We start from the raw sequence: 17,157 nt of genomic DNA on the forward strand, positions 1-17,157 counted from the left end.
TAATTTTACAACGTTAGCTGCTAGAAGCCTTTTCTTGTTAGAGATTAATCGGAGAAGATGACACAACTACCCGGTGTTGAGGTTTTAAAGCTTTTGTCAGTGGTTTCCCTGGCTGTCCCTGCACCCCTGTAGTGAGTCCCGCCAGCTCCAGAGTGACACTCGCTGCCTCCTGTGATGTGTGTATTAAATTCGGGTAGCAGTTGGTGAGGCATTTGAGCTCTGCATCTCGTATTTTCAGTGCAGGGTATCGTACAAAGCAACCAGATTTACTTGGAGTTCTGCAGTGGCAGCAGAGTGGGAGTTGCCCAGTACTGGGTATAGCAACACAATTTAAACCATGTGTCTGAGTGCTGCTGAATGTTATTAAGCAGCGCGTCTGAGATCCGTTACTCCTCCTTCCGTAGCTTATCTCATTTCCATCTTGAACACGTGCTCATTTTCAGAGCATCCGTTGCTGTAGGCAGTACCTACACATTAAAAAAAGGGTATTAAAAAGAAGGAAAAAAGCAACATATTTTAGCAGTTAACATGTGGTGATGCGTCTGTTTTGCTTTGAACAGGTAATGGAGTAACCTTGATAGTAGATTCTCAGCAGCTGGACAAATGCAACAATAATCTTGCTGAAGAGACCGAAGCACTGGGAAAACCTAGAAATAAAACTTCAGAAACACTTAGTAAACATTCTTCAAATTCTTCATCAGGTCCTTTATCATCATCATCGTCCACACTGTCCAGCTCTAGTGATGTAGTAAGTACTGGAGGTGTTCTGGTGTTTCGGTTTCTTTGGGTTTTTATCCTGGTTTGTACCGCACAGAATACGTTTTAAAAGCTCAGAATCCCAGTTAGTTATTTCATCCAGAATCCAGATGTTGCCTCTTATGCAATTTCTACACGGGTACGTTGCGGTGCAGTTTTGATACAACACATGTAGAAAGTGAATAAAGTAAATAAAAATGTACATAGCCCTCTTTTCTCTGACAAACTGTTTCAAAAGCAAAGGCTGGTAGTCCTAAGTGATACGCGTTAAATCTGTTTGCGAATTCTATTTAATGAATAAAATGGGAATCTCCAAGTCAGAATCATGTATCAGTACGTTTTAAAATCTGTTTTACTCAGTAAAAATTCTGGATTGAAAGAATTTTAATACCTAATAAAAAACACATTTAAAGTTTTGTCCACTGCTAGTTTTATTTTCAAGGGAGAACTTGCTTGTAGAAAAACTCACTGATACTTTACATTTTCCCAAAGGATTCTGATGGAACACCTTGCAAAACCTCGAAACAGTTGAGTTGTCGCCAGTCTGCCACAAACAGAGTGGGCTCGCAAGAGGTGTCACTGGAATCCTCCCAGCCCAGCGGGAAAACACAAACCAGCCAAACAGCCAATACATCCAGCAACACCAACAAATCGCAGGTTTGTGAAATGCCTGGAAGGGACCACCACCTCGATTATTTGAATGTTACAGCCTTCAATTGGATTGATTTTATTTTGGGAAATGTAGATTTGCCGGCAGTATATATATGGCCGCGTTGCGCTTGTTGCCTTTTTGCAAAACGTGTGTCGGTCCAGTCTTTACTGCAGAATTTGAGAACTAATGAGACCTGCCTACACCTAGTGAAGAACAGCAAGCAAAAAATACATGTTAAAAACTCTGCCTGGCTGCTGGTTGCTGTCGATACTTGTTGAAGCGTCTTTTGTTCAGGGAGATGAAGATTCCTTACTGATAGAGGAAATTTCCTCTTGTTCCCCCTTAAAGACAAACGCCTTTATGGTGAGACCCACCAGAACCTGGCATTTAGGGGATTTCTCACATTGGGGAATGCTTCTATGACAGCTGAGTCAGCTGGAAGTACTATATGTTCTATATGCAATTTAAATTCTTACATTTATTCAGAGTTTAATGTATAAAATATAGTCTGAAATCTTCTTGACTATTATTCCTGAAAAGTAGTTGTGATGACTTGGTGATGATCTGTGTCTGGCCAGTAACGAGGCAGTTGACAAATTAGGCCTTGGACGCACTGTGAATGTGTGTTTGTGTTATTCCACGGAGCTAATTCTGGTGTTGAAATGTGAACATGCACAATCTGAGACACTCTACATCTGTAAAAAGATGTGGTATAAAATTAGTCCTGGTCTTAAAAGCATGTTGTCTTAATTTCGCACAGGAGATGAGATTTGAGCAATCTTCATCTGTCATCTTGGATTATGGACTTTGTAAAACACATTTTGACAGCTACAAAATGGGAGCGATAGAACAGTTCTGTCCTTTTCAGAATCCAAAGTGCTCTGCACTCTCTTGACCCGTGTGGTTTTGAGTCTAAAGACGAACGTTCGTTTACAGCCACCAAAGTGACAGATCGGTGGCACTGCTGTTGTCCAAGCAGTGGCCACGCTGCTTTGCCACAGGCGTTTTTCAAGCGTAATGCTTCTTTTGCCAAGAAAGGTTGGACGAGATAATCCTTGTGGTGCCTTCCAACCTGGTATTCTGTGATTCTATGATACTTTGATGAGTTAACATCCTCATTATCCAAAAATAGGGCTGTGTATTTGCCACACCTATAGGGTGAGTGTCAGGAGGATGGAGCCAGGCTCTTCTCGGTGACAACCAGGGACAGGACAAGGGGCAACGGGTGCAAACTGGAACACAGGAGGTTCCACTGAAAGATGAGAAGAAACTTGTTGGGGGTGAGGGTGGCAGAGCCTGGCCCAGGCTGCCCAGGGGGTTGTGGAGTCTCCTTCTGTGCAGACATTCCAACCCGCCTGGACACCTTCCTGTGTAACCTCATCTGGGTGTTCCTGCTCCATGGGGGGATTGCACTGGATGAGCTTTCCAGGGCCCTTCAACCCCTGACATTCTGTGATTGACCATGTTCTCTCTTTTTCTTGTTGTTTTCACAGCATGGATCCGCACGGTTATTTCGCTCTTCTAACAAAGGCTTCCAAGGTCCAACAAACTCAAGCCACGGTACCTCAGTCACAAACAAACAGCATCAAGGCAGCAAATCGCACCACCAGTTTTTCCACGGCAAGAAGAGGAAACACAAGAGGGACGCGGCCCTTTCAGACCTTTGTAGATAGTTGCCTATTTTCTGACTGTTCTTCTGTGTGCAATGATCTCATGCTACGGGATAGTTTGATAGTGACTCCTTGGATCTCTTCCGGAGCTTCAGACTGTTCAGACATTGATTAGCAACTGCATTATTTTTTTTTTCCCAGCTCGCCACGGAACGGATCATGAAGATTGATCACCGCAAAAATAAAATCAAAAAAGAAAAAAAAAGAACAAAAAAAAAAGGACAAAAAGAAAAAAAAAAAAGAGAAAAAAATTTTAAAAGAAAAAAAAATTAAAAAAAAGAGGAAAAAGGCTGCTCATTTGATAAGTCATATGCTACAACAGGGTCATTTAGGATATAAAAGCTTGAATGTAAAATAAATGTATTTCCCATCAGCTCGTGCTGACCTGTAGGGGTAGTACTCAGTGTGTCTAGGGGGTGGTAACAAACAAATAAAACACAAAAATATAGGAAAAAAAAAAGGCAAAAAATTGTCTTTTGAGGGAAACCCGGCCTTTAAAGGTGAAAGTCATTTGTGCATGAGTTTTTTATTATTTTTGCATATACTTACCATTTTATTGTGTATATATAGATGACCATATAGGAAAACTGACATTTGTAATAGTGGATTTGTTAATACTTTTTACATAACATTACTGTTTAAATTGTAAACATAAATTTTTCTCAGGATTAGTTTGGAAAATAATCTGAATTGTCATCTTAACATCCATATAAAGAGACGTTCCTAGTTACGTTGCTCAGAATTTCTTTTCTTGGCATTGCAAAGTTTTAATAGAACATTTGATCTGCAAAAGCTGTTCCTCTGCAAGAAAGGCTGCTGGTGGCAAATGAAGTCTTTGTTTGTGTACAGTGTCCGTGTACTTTGTGTAGACACTGAGCTGGTCATCTCGGAGCAGTGACCTTCACCTTGTCTCTCGAGTGCCATCATTTCAGGCAATGGGGTTTTCTAGTTGCATCTTTCTCTTCCTCCCCTTAGTGGTCTCTCCCTGGTCCTTTCTTTTTCTTTTTATTTTTTAAAAAGAAATATAAAGCCACTTGGGTTTTTTTTCTTTGGTTGGTGGTGGTGATTGTTTTCTTCTTCCTTCTTTTCGGTTTTAAACAACAGAACTCAGTTTGTTACAGACGTTTGCATTCCTGGGCTGCTTCGATCCCATGCCTCTTGGTTTGTGCCTTCCCTTCCCCTTCCAGGTCTGGATTTTTTTGTCTTTTATATTTTTGCTAACTCCTGTAGGAGACAAGAACTGTTGAAGCTTTAAGTAAATTTTACAATTAAAGTATTTTTTTCTCACGCCCCTCTTAGGCATTTTTATATTTACACTTAAAACAACTTCAAATAATTAAATCTATTTTATATTGCCTTAAAGACCCAAACCTTTACTATCTCATAGTATTTCTTCACTGACCTAGTGATTTAATTTAAACTCCGCGTTTGTCCGGTTCAGTTGCGTTACAGGTGGAGGTTGCAGGAACTCTGAGCACGAATGGAAGGAGGGGTGACACGGGCGGGCACAGTGGGGACGCTTCAGGGTGACAAGTGGCGTTTCCTTCCACGGATTTCTGTAAAGAGGAGAGTCTGTGCGCGCCATACGTGGCTGTATCTAATGCGGCTGTTCTGGAGACGATGCCTTTATAAAAAGTACTTTTTTTAATATCCATTGACAGATACTACAGACCAACTTGACCGTTAATGGGCACTCATGAGTGCAACGGTTTTTAGATAATGCTATAAGATCAGAACTGATGTCGTCACTTAAATTAATAAACATTTTCAATGTGTTAAAAGTGTTTTACTTCAAAAAAAAAGAAAGGAAAATATATATATTTCAAAAGTACGGAAAGTCATAACATTTACTCAGACACTAAGCTTAAGTGATGTTAATTTGACAATGTTTTGTTTTAAATTTCTAGAGTCATATTTTAATTTGATCAGATGATTTTATCGGCAAGATGTTGAGCTTCTGTTCATAGAAACTAGTAAAAGTTGTACCACATTATGCATAATCACAGTATTTATTTTGTTTTAGATTATTGTGAATGTGTAGACTTCTGTTCACCGCTTAGGGAACAATTATTTATAAATTATATTAATCCAGTATTGTTAGCTGCTATTAGCAAAACTGTTCCAAAACTTAATACTTGCAAAGATCTGTATCGCATTTACCACACTGAAGTGTTTTCAAAAGAATCACCCTCATCGTTGAAAGCAAATGTACTCTTAGGGTGCAGATATTAGTGTTCCAATAAGCATGTGATAATTTTAAGGTGGTGGTAGCGGGAAGATAATCTTGATTCCATTGGGAATCTTAGGTTTGCCTCAATTTATGGTTTTCATAAATTTAATGGAAAATAGCTTTTCCTGGACTGCTCAAGTTTCTTTTTGGTAAACAGTATCTTTCTAAAAGAAAAAAGCAAAAAAAAAAACAACAAAAAAAACAACAAAAAAAAAAGGCATGAAGGAAAAATTGAGGTATTTTACATTGCCTCAAATGACCAGCATTGTATTCATAAAATACTGTATATCTTGCAAATCTTTATTTAAACAGAACAGTTGAACTGTTCGTTTTTCAATCTGAAGTAAAATACTTTCAAGACCTTTTAGTTTGCCTGCTCATTTGTCGTGTACATTTCATCTCTGTATTTGACTCAAGTCTAATTCCTTTTTGAGTTTCAATACTTTTGTGAAGATTTTTGTGAATATATGAAAAATAAATGTTTAATCTAAGTACCGCAGTTCATCCCCATTCTTGACGCTCACCCTGTTTCCCTTCGCAGCACCGTGGCAGAAAGGCGCTTCGGAGCTGTTTTGTAGTTTCTGGGCCCCTCTGCCTGGAATTTGGGAGCTTATTCTGTTCCAGTGGGGCTGGTTGGCCGCGTTTCCTTCCAGCAAAGCTGAACCGGAGTCTGGATGCCTAAGTGGAAGAACATAAAGGGTTCTTAATGTGTTGTTTTTATCTAACTTTCCTCTGCATGATCCATAGGACGTTTGTGCGAGGACCCGCGTTCTCTGCCTTCGGCACTCAGGGCAGGACAGCGGCTCTTCAGGTGCCTGAGAAATACGCAAAACTTAATTAGAGTTTGTAGAATTACGCAGAAGTTAATTTGAATTATCTTTAGCTAAAAGCTGTGTTCAGCATCGCTCCTGAACCACGGTCAATATTACTAAAGTATGGTCTTAACTTTGGTTTTCTTCCTTCCTTGCATAAATCGGCAGATAGCACAGACCATCTGAAATACATAAAGAAGATGAAATGTTTCTGTATCTTCCTGATTGATTTGTTAAAGGGCTTTTTACTTTTTTTTAAAAAGAATAGTTCAAATGGTGTTTGTAGTTAAAATCTGTGTATTTACAATGAGGGTTTTGTCGGTCTTGTGGCAGAAAAGAAGGTGAAAGGTAAGTAAATCTTCCTGTTTATGAGACACGATGTGATTCTGTTCACTGACCTGCATGTTCTGTGCAGCTTCCGCAGAATTTACAGCTCAAGTGTTTAAATGTTTATCATAAACTTGCTTTCCTAGAACTTAATCTTTAGAAAATAATTAGTGGTCCAATGGCTGGTGGCAACTTTTGTTATGTGCTTTCAAAATTGACCTTTTCCATATTATATCTAGAGTCATCACATGTGCCTCCTAAATATAACGTGCGAGCAACTGATTAGAAAATAGTCTTATATGGGAAATGTATTGTGAAGAAAAGCAGTCAGCCATTTGACATATTGAGGGACGTTTAAAGTCATGAGAGATGTTCAAACTGAATGTGCGACTCCAGCTTTATTTCCTGAAGGTAAAAGCTATAGGAGATTATATAGTATGTAATTATTTGAGAAGGGAGTATATTTACCTATTTAGGGGCTGTAAGAAAAAAACACAATTATTCCAGCTATTGCTAAAGCACAAAAAGTAGTGATTTTTTTATTCTGCTGATTGCTAGAACTTCATTCTTTTGCTTAACAATGCAAAATAACTTTCTAAGAAACAAGTTTACGATGTTTTAAAACTGTCTTGAAACTGCAGAATTTGAGAGCTTTATTTTCTAGCTAATTTGTAGGGTTCCCACAAGTTTTCCTTAAAAATGTTTTCCAGTTGCAGTGACCTAAATGTAAATGTGTCGTTACTATTTCCCAGAGTCATTTACCTGCAGTTTTGACAGATACGTGTTCATGGCTTCATCTGGAAGTTGAAACCCGCTTTGCAGTTCTCATGCTGCTTAATTAAATCACATGTGTAGGATCTCTTGTGCCAGAGTTACTGGGCTCCTCCCTGTAGTAATTCGCTGGGAGCCTTATTAACTAATCTTCCAAAGTTGACTGTTAGGGTGTTTGAGATGATCCCAGGGAAATTATCCAACAACAAGAATCCATGAAGACAAGTTACTTCATGAACAATATCCTGATTAACACAGGAATTAAACTTCAAACGGCCTTATTGAGTCTTTACAAGCCCCAAATTTGTGTTAGCTATCTACTTGAAAAGGAAATCAGAATAAAAGAGCCAGAAAGTGGCTGTTACTTGTGCATTTTAGTGTGGTAGTGCTAGATCAAATTAATCTACATTTCAGATTACTCTGAAATTCAGATCAGTTAATTTTAATTCTTAGTATATTTAGCCATTTCCCCACCATGACCATTTTGTCGATTTGTGAACTCCAAAAACAGACATCTAACAGAAGTGCAGACCTTTGTCGAACACCTTGGCCCTACTGTTAGAGCAGTTCCTTCTCTCTGTGTTTCCCACAGCAGTTCTTGGTAACAGCCGAAACGTTGTTCTGTTAGATGCCGTTCTGTTCTTATCTCCAAGGACGCAGCTCCCCTTATCTTTGAGCTTGAAGACTCTGTGGCCTTTTTTACTTAACGAAGCAGAGAGTTCAAAGGTTCACAGCTTGCAGAAGTTACGCTAAGCAAACTCACGCTAGGAGAATTCTGTATAAGCAGTTTCTAACCAATTTCTATAAGAAGCAGTATAGCCAATAATTCCATAAGCTCAGACAGCCTGTTCCCTGGCAGCCCAGTTCAATACGCCTCTTTCTTGGCAGCAGAAATTGTCCGTTTGCTCCTTCCTGTAGCGGTGCAACTGCTGGTGAACTTGCATATGTATGAAACTGGGGAAAAATGGGGCATGAATCTTTAGTTTGCTGTAAATTAATTGGTAAGAGCTGATGGGATCTGGAAAATCACTTAAGTAAGGGAAGACAAGAAATCTTGGAGATCCTCTGCGTGAAAGCCGTTTGGAGGAATCCCATCTTTGCCTTTTGAGATGTGCGAACAACAAGGTGCTGCAGCTCTTCTGGTGAGTTTGAATGCTGGGACGTTGGTGCTTCTTGGGTGCGGGATGACCTGAGCTGCCAGCGTCCAAGTGTGCTGCAGGTTCCAATAGCTGCAAAGATGTTTATCACTCTTAGACTGACCCTGGTATGTCTTGGTTCTGCTCCCTCCTGCTAGGAGTCCTTCAGTCTTTTTAATCCTTGATGGCTCTTGATATTTTCAACTTGCTGAATTGAATCTTCTAATCCTTCTTTAACCCTTCATTTTTCGTGGCCCAGAGATTTTGTGGTGAATGTGGCATCTATGAAATCCTGCCCAACAGGCTACAGTGAAGCAGGAAGGGGATGGCAATTGATAGTACTTTAAAAAAATATTTCCTGCTGCAGCAGCTGCTTTTTAAAGAAAAAAACCCACAGACCTCATTAATTGAGCAGACTAAAGTAAGAATATGGCCCCCTAACCCTCCATATTTGAAGCTAGTTTCTGTGCAAATCGTTCAACAGTCTACTGCTTGGATGCTAGGCTATTTTTTGTTGTTTTTTGTTTTTTGGTTTTTTTAATCCATCTGTATAATTAAGTCCTAATTCCCCATAGTACGAAACACCTAAGGAAGAAACCACTCGGCTGCGTGCAAGAGCTGGCATGTGAGAAATGCATTGGTGTGGTGCTGGAGGAAGTCTGAGGAACCACAGGGGTGGATTTGGTGAGTGTTTTGCTTATTCAAAAATAAAAATGCTCTTGTTCAGGTTTATATATGAAGCAATGTTTGACTCTCAAGCTGGAAGGTGATTAAGCAATCAAATGCTTCTTGAGGAGATATTGCAGAAAGTAATCTGTGCTCTCGGCTGCGTTTTCCCAGGTCTAAAGTTCATTTACTGTACTGGGTTTGGTAGAAGTGACATCTGAAAGTAAACCCGGTTTGAATTGCTTGTTTCTGCTGTCTGGCAATGTAACACAGTAATGTATTCCCTGGATTTAAAGCTCACATCTTTAAAAACAAAACAAACCTACAAAACAGACAAACAGAAATCCACCTTGCTGGTCTGTATACATCAGATTGTTGCACCGGGAGTATGAAGAAATATTTTTCTTGCAACAATAACATTATGTGGTTTAGGTGGAATATGCATTAGTGGCTCCCGTTTGCATTTCCCTCCTTCCGTGTCCTGTTTCCAAACAGGACTGTTGTTCATTCTTACAATAAGTAGAGGACTGATTAAGGCTGGGTTGTTGTTTTGTTGTGGCTTTTTTCTCCTCTTCACTGTAGTGGATCTTGAATCAAACTCATTTGTGGCTGCCTGGTAATCAGTAACTATGAAAAGACATTCTCGGTCAGAAAAATCAATGGCTAACCCAACAGCAGGTACAAATCTTTCATATTGTCTTCCTGCAATGCCGGCTTGTTCGCTTTTTCTTCTCAAAATTTTTGACAGTGCAAGGCAGGAGTAACTTAAAATAATGTAATCTTTTCTATAAGATTTGTATTCATCCTCCCGTGTGTCTCACTAAATCCGTGTTATCAACTTTTATCCTTCAAGATAACATAAAAAAGCAATCTAATTGCTGGAAGCTTCAAGCATCTGGGAGCTGGAGTGTGTGCCATCTAGTGAATGGCTTCTGTGAAGTGTCTAAGCAACGTATTTGAGCTACGAAGGTAGTGTGAAGGTTTCTGTAATGTCCTTTGTATGCAGTAACTAGCACCTTCAGGTAGTGGTAACTTACCTGGTGTTGCTGAGCATCCAAAATCCCACAGAATCCCACTACTCTAAAGGTATAGCTGAGAAAACGGAGTTTTGTTGCCTAAAGAAAAAAAGGTTTAAACAATATTAGTAGGGTTGATAGCCAAGGGGGTCAGAGCAGTACTTGCTGTTACAAAGAGGAGCCGCTGCAGCGGCTGCCCCGGCCCCTCCGCCTCCTCCCAGAGACACGCTGCCAACTCCCACTGACCCAGACCCGCTTTCCTGCACAAAGTGCTTGATATCAACCAGTTTAACAATGAAGTACTTCTGAGTTCTTCAGAATAAAGTCACATGATGGTCTATCAAAACCAGAACAAGCTTCTCGGAGAGCATAGGCAAATACAGAAGTTGGAATCGGGAAGCTGAAGCATTAATGTAAAAGGGAAGGAATCTGACTTCTGCGATTACAGTGAGTGCTGGTCTGGTCACTTTACCATGCGTGGAAAGTCTGATTTTAAAAACCAGACAAACCAAGACAACCCCTAAATCTTCAAATGGCATTACTGCACTTGGTTTCTACCAAATAAAGTAATATGATATATTACAGTGGTGAGTTGAGGAGTATTTTTGAAGTAAAAGTGATAGAAAACAATAACAATTAATCAGATAATGCTACTTCTATAGATTCTGTATTATTATTCTTTTTTCTAGTTGTCAGCACTTGGACATAAAAATCTGTCCACAAAAAACAGTAGTTGTGAACTCTGTATTTGTACATTTGGGAGAGTCTGAATGTTCTGGTGCTGCTTAGTAAGGGAAAACTGCAACTAACGATTGTAATGAGCTGGTGCAACACTAAAAGGACACAAAATAGAACTGATGTTTACTTTTCTGATGTCATTATTAGGAAGATATTTATTTTTATTTCCTGCTTTGTGTCCTTGTCAATGTCTCAATTTTTCTACCTTTGTGCCTCATCTGGCCAGCACAGGAGGTCACAGCTGGCCTGTATCCTAAACTGGCTGCTGACATTGGTTAAGACTTAATCTTAAGAGCTGGATGGATCGCTGTTAGAGAACAGCAAGTACCCATTTTTGATGTAGTCATGTTAGAAACTATTGAAGTTTCTCCCCTGTACTGTAGACTGTCCACACAGAAAAATGTCATCATAACAATACCAGTACAACCCACTATCATGTGAACATGCTAAGGCACTTGACAATCCTTATCCTGAAATAAATCACTTCCCAGCTGATTTCAGTTAATAATCTGTTGTACTGGAATAGTAAAAGTGCAGTATAAACACAATTTTGACCTTACTATATCAAGAAAAATTATTAGATTTCATTGCAAAGGAGGGAAATCTCTGCTGTAGCAAATATGAAGTCAGTGATTTGCCTTACTCTAGGAATTACCACAAAAAGCCTGATTCTGTTGAGTTTAAGGAGAGTTTTCCTACTGATTTCAGGGAGATCAATTTTATCCTCTTTTTTTTTTTTTTTTTTTCTCCGATTTATCAATGTCTTGATTTCAGACCTTCAAAGACTTAACATTTTGAGACAAAAGCAAATGCATATACATCAGTAGAGCAATTAGAACTGTGCAGACGTCTTGCTTGGTTCTGAACCACCCATTAACCCTTTAGTGGCTCTGCTTCAATTGAAGTTTGTTTAGAAGACAACAGTTAAACACAGCCAAAATGTCAGAAACCACGGCAATCAGCAGAGGAACTGTGATTTCAGGACAGTCAGAAACTAAAGCATTTCCCAACTCGGTCCCTCTCAGCTTTGGGATAGTTATTATGTCGGTTTATTTGAAAATACCGATGACTTGGAGGAAAACACAGTCCATTTGTCGGCATAGGAGAAGATAAGGAGAGGGCTGGCTTCTTACTCTGTATTGTCTCTTTTAAAATCATTGCATTCTAAATAAACTAATCTTCAAGAAGTCAGCTACTTCCTTAAGCTCAGTAAGTTAATATAAAGGGCTTGATGCTCAGGTAGTATAAATAAATTTTACTCCATTTGCTTCAATATAATGGGGCTATGTTGATTTAGCAAGATAAAATTTGTTCACACTTAAAATTGCTTTGTAACGGACTTTGTTTCTTTAGTAAATCCATGATTCTCTAAGAACTTTTTATTCTAGAATTGTATGCCGACTTACGTAAAACCATTTTCCCCTAACATACATGGTCCATTTATTCCTTACTGATTTTTCGAGTTTTCTTTTCTTTCCAATATGCCCTCCTGGCTACTAACGCAAAGATATTGGAAGTGCAAATTGAAAACAGTTAGCTAAATAGTTTCATCATTCACTGTGAAAATAAAATGATCTATTTTTTTTTCTGTGTTCTGTAAATCAATAACATCTTCAATTTTGTTATAAAGTCCACCTGCAGTGTTATGGTATCTAACAGAGAAACGACTACCCTTTTCATTTATTTTCTTGGCTTGCATAACTCACCAATTAATGAAAAGAAAGAGTGACCCTCAATAAGATCATTGGGGCAGTTTTCTAGGAAGTCACAGACCAGATCTTCTTTCACTCACTATTGTTGGGAGGAATTCAGTTTCTAGGAGAAAAATACATTTTAATACAGGCCAACTTGAGTATACAGAATCATTTCAAACCAAGTCTGATCTGCCGCCTTTGGTGCGGTCCAAATCATGCCTGTGGGTCCAGGTAAAAGGCTCAAGCAATCAGGCAGGCACTGGTTTTTCAAGGCACAATGCACGTTCTTGCTCTGGAGAAAGAACTGTGAGTAGGAGAGCAGACGTTTTTCTGATTCTTAGTCAAACCAAATCTCCCAGCCCTGCCGGCTCCGGACTTGCAGGCGGTGGGACTTGAATTCCGAGCCCTTCAGTTCCTCTAGAAACCAGCATATTGGCTCTGCAGTCACATACTTTTTTGGACTGTTGGTATTTTTACTATTTCACGGTGCTGTGAGTTTGCATTGGGCTTGAAGTTTTCTTTGGAGAAACTACTGTTACATGGAATGAAGTTCGACTGACTTTTACAAAATCTGGAGTGCTAGAAAATATGATTGTGTTCCAAGTCAGTTAGATTCTTGGACAACTTTAAAAGAAATAACGATTAGGACAAGAGACCTGAATAGCATTTCATTTCCCTAAAGAAACATATATGGCATTTATTGCTTTATTTACAGAAAAGCAATGAATGATTCCCAAAAGTGCGTTCAAATGATCTGAGGGCCTAGAAATGCCAACTACATAGCCGGGGTGGAACTCCACCTGCTCTTCAGCCTGGCTGAGGCACTAAGGGACTTCTGCATTTCATAGCACCAACTTAATGGTCTTCAGCAATAGGTTCTAATATTGTCCTGTAATTGAGGGTGATAGCAATGTAGCAGCTCAAAATAATTTCTCATTACATCCTTCCTAAGTATGTAGTGCCTAGCACTTGGGGATTGTTCTATTATTAGAGATCTTTGAACTCATAAATTTACAAGAAATAGTAAATAATTTACTCAAGTTATTTGTCTTGTTCTCTAAATTGATTAGTGGCCAAACACAGTAGCGCGCATGTGTGTACACTGGTAAATAGATGCTAAATCCTATCCAAACAAACAAACAAACAAGATTGTTCTAATAAATACTTCTTTTTGTAGCATTCATTAAACAACATTTCACTCCCAGCTTCTGAATCGGAATAATGAAGCTAGTGAAGAAAAGCAGAAGTTAAGGTTGTCTTGGTCACTGTTTCAGGGTATTTGAGGAACTGCAAAAAGGCAGCATGATAAATTGTGCTTTCCTAAATCCAACCTGCTGTGGTATTGCAGGATGTCAAAGGAATATCTAAAAGGAGTGAATATATATAAAAGTCTACCTGCTAATGTTAAAAGTACTACTTAATGTATTGTGCTACTTAAATTTTGTCTAACCCATAAAATAGTCTACTGTATATAAATTTTCAAATTATTCCCAAGGATTTAAAATAATATTTTCTGAGGTTATAACTACATTTCTGATTTGCTTTTGTCACATATTTAGTTAGTCAACAGCCATCCTCTGAGTCCTAGCTGACCATTTATGGGAGCCACTGAAAGTCTGAATGTTGAAACCTTTTGCAAATTATTTAGAAATAACTTGCTGAGACCAAACACTTTCATCCCCTTTACTATGTTGAGTGGTACAAGCATGCATATACTGAAGGCAGACTCAACCTACAGTGACCACACTGAGGAAAATATAACTGCTGACATGAGAATTTATACTTGAAGATTACTATGGTTTTTTATTTCTGCTTTTTTGAAAATTGAGGTATTTTCCTCTTTCATAATGACTCACAGCACTGGGTGTGATGGCAATCTACACTGAAGCATTGATAATGGAGTTGTACAAAACAGACTCTGTAATGCTCTATAACAGTTTATAAACGACACTGCAAGTAGATTGGGTATAAACACTCTATCTACAAATAATTTAAACAGAAAAATGAAAAATAGTTTAAATTTTATTATATGAGATTTTTGTTGGGTAATGTGTAGTGTTCTATTTTATTTTAATTTTCATATTTTGCTTTTTTCCTTTTCCATCCATTTTGCTAGAAATATGTTATAGTTACCAGTATTTTAAAAGTAATCTGCAGGACAGGGTACATACAGCACTTAGTGTTTTGGAACCGCTGCCATTTAAAAAATGCTACAATATCAGTCACACTGAATCATGCAGGAATTTTAGATCTTAGTCTGGGATAGCAAATATTTGTGGGTATACAGAAATGATGTTAAGCAATCTCTGTACTCAGAAGGTCTGCAAAATTTTCATAAAGTGGTAAATGGAGTCCATCTGTTCTGAAATGACTCCATTTATGATCTCAGCAGAAAAATGTATTTTCCATTTCCTGCACTTTTAAAATCTTGTTATCTAATCCAACTTTCAGTGAAGACAAGGAATTCTTTTTAACAATCGTTTTACTGGAAGATTCTTTTATCCTTTCCCCTAAGAAACAGTCTGAGTACTCTATGCACGGCTTCCATCTGAATGCTCCAATAATTTCCTACTGCTTCTCAGATACACGATGTCCAAACCAGGAACGGGAAGACCTAGGTACGATTGAGTGACTTACCCAAGACTGCACCTGGAACTGTCCCAGGGCAGGGACAGCGGAGCAGAGTCCAGCACAGTGCCTGCCGGGTCCTGCCCCTCCGGTACCTAACCGCCTGTTCTCCAGCCCAGTTCCTGATGGATTTCTCCCAAATTGCTGAAACTGGATTCAAATTCCTTCCCAGGATTCCCAGTTCTAACAGCCCAAAAGCATCCTAATGGCTGTGCAGCCTCTGAAAATACAACATTTCCTATTTGTCCACCGACATTCAAGCAGCAGCTTGGAGAGTCCAGTGGACCCGTTGTCCTCGTGAGGTGTGTGTGCTGAACCTCGGCTCCCTCCGAGGGTTAATTCAAACACATAGCTCAGGCCTACGGAGTATAAATACCAGCTGGCTTGCAGTTCCCAAATAAAAATAGTATTTAATTACTAATGTCTTATCGCAGTAATGGTGTGACCGTGGATGACTAACACGTGGCTGTAGCTGCAGGTAGCCGGGCACACACCTGCACAGCTGCTCGCAGCCACCTCTGACTGACTTCTCCCCAGGTACAATTCGTCCAAAACCCCACAGAAATCTTAATTTCTTTCTGTTGTCTGCAATGAGCTTTGCATCAGATTTAAGTGTGGTAGAGCCAGGCTTGGTCTGAATCAGCGGACAGATACTCAAGGCTTGATATGCTGAGGAATCTTTGCCAGCCCAGTGAAACTCACCCAAAACATACGGAGAGGACTGAAGTGGTCAGGAAGGGGAGGAGTGAAAGGCTGAGGGAGCTGGAGAAGAGGAGACTGAGGGGGGACTCATTGCTGGGGATCAATATGGAAAGGGGCAGTGTCAGGAGGATGGAGCCAGGCTCTGCTGGTGACAACCAGGGACAGGACAAGGGGCAATGGGTGCAAACTGGAACACAGGAGGTTCCACTGAAAGATGAGAAGAAACTTGTTGGGGTGAGGGTGGCAGAGCCTGGCCCAGGCTGCCCAGGGGGTTGTGGAGTCTCCTTCTGTGCAGACATTCCAACCTGCCTGGACACCTTCCTGTGTAACCTCATCTGGGTGTTCCTGCTCCATGGGGGGATTGCACTGGATGAGCTTTCCAGGGCCCTTCACCCCCTGACACCCTGTGAGTGGGAACGGGTGCTGTGGGACGGCTGCAGGGTGTCCCGGGAGGACAGGTCCTTGTCCCGGGCTGTGGGAGGTCCAGACTCTTGCCAAAACACCCCAACAGTGGCCAGATTTTAAAAAGATAGCTGTAAATCTTCACATTTTTCAGCATCCTGGGCAGAAGTTTCTTTCCACACCTGCCCAGCGTGGATTCCCTCTCCCTGTGTGAATGAGGCGCGGGGGGACACGGACACCCCCGAGCCCTGTGAGGGACAGGCTGCTGCAGCGCGTGCCCGGAGCCCCCCCGGCTTGAGGGGGAGGATCGCTGAGCGGCTCCCCCTCATGCGGGGGTGCTAAAAGCCGGTGACCGAGGCCGGGCTGAGGCGATCCCGCGGTGAGGAGAGGAGCGGTGCGGGTTCCCGCCCCCCGCCTCCCTCACAGCCGCTCTGAGGGGCCGGCCGCCCCGCCACCCCCCGCCAGGGGGCAGGACGGGCGCTGCTGCCGCGCGCCCCGCCCTCCCGCGCCGGGCGGCTCCGCGGGCCCGAGACACCTCAGAGGGGGCGGAGCGGCCGGGCCCGCCCCGCCCCGCCCGCGCCGCTTCCGCAGGTGAGAGACCCGCACGGCACCGGCCGGACCCGCGGGCGGCCCCGCTCCGCGGAGCACGAGCTTCAGTTTCGGGTCCCTAAACTTCCAAGTTCCTTTTTTTTTGTTTTTTGGTTTTTTTGCGTAGAAAAGTCAGATCTGATAACTGCGAGGCCGAGAATTTGTTCCCGCACGCCGGCTGAATGGAGAAGTGATTCGCTTTGGCGCGGTAACGCGCTCGAAACACCAAAGCTTTTCCGTTGCAGACTATTTGGAATCCTTTTAAAGTACAAAATAGGGCTTTAAATCGCTGAAAGAGGTTCTTACATACCCAGGGAGAAGTTGAAACATCTTCAGCAAGTTGATTCGTGCGTTTTTTGCTGCTGAGCG

The 17,157-nt window shown here is 40.9% G+C and overlaps 1 protein-coding gene across 1 annotated transcript in view; it reads left to right on the forward strand.

The window, feature by feature from the left end:
* Window positions 1-5,675, forward strand: part of TENT4B (terminal nucleotidyltransferase 4B) — a 39,144-nt gene extending 33,469 nt beyond the window's left edge. Inside the window, exons 10-12 of the mRNA XM_080352030.1 lie at window positions 561-748; window positions 1,249-1,413; window positions 2,902-5,675. Of these exons, the coding sequence (XP_080208156.1) occupies window positions 561-748; window positions 1,249-1,413; window positions 2,902-3,081 (533 nt within the window). The 3' untranslated portion in view covers window positions 3,082-5,675. The remainder of the gene's footprint in view (window positions 1-560; window positions 749-1,248; window positions 1,414-2,901) is intronic.
* Window positions 5,676-17,157: the final 11,482 nt, after the last annotated feature.

This window comes from Nesoenas mayeri, assembly GCF_963082525.1.
Source record: "Nesoenas mayeri genome assembly, chromosome: 12".
Lineage (NCBI taxonomy): Eukaryota > Metazoa > Chordata > Aves > Columbiformes > Columbidae > Nesoenas > Nesoenas mayeri.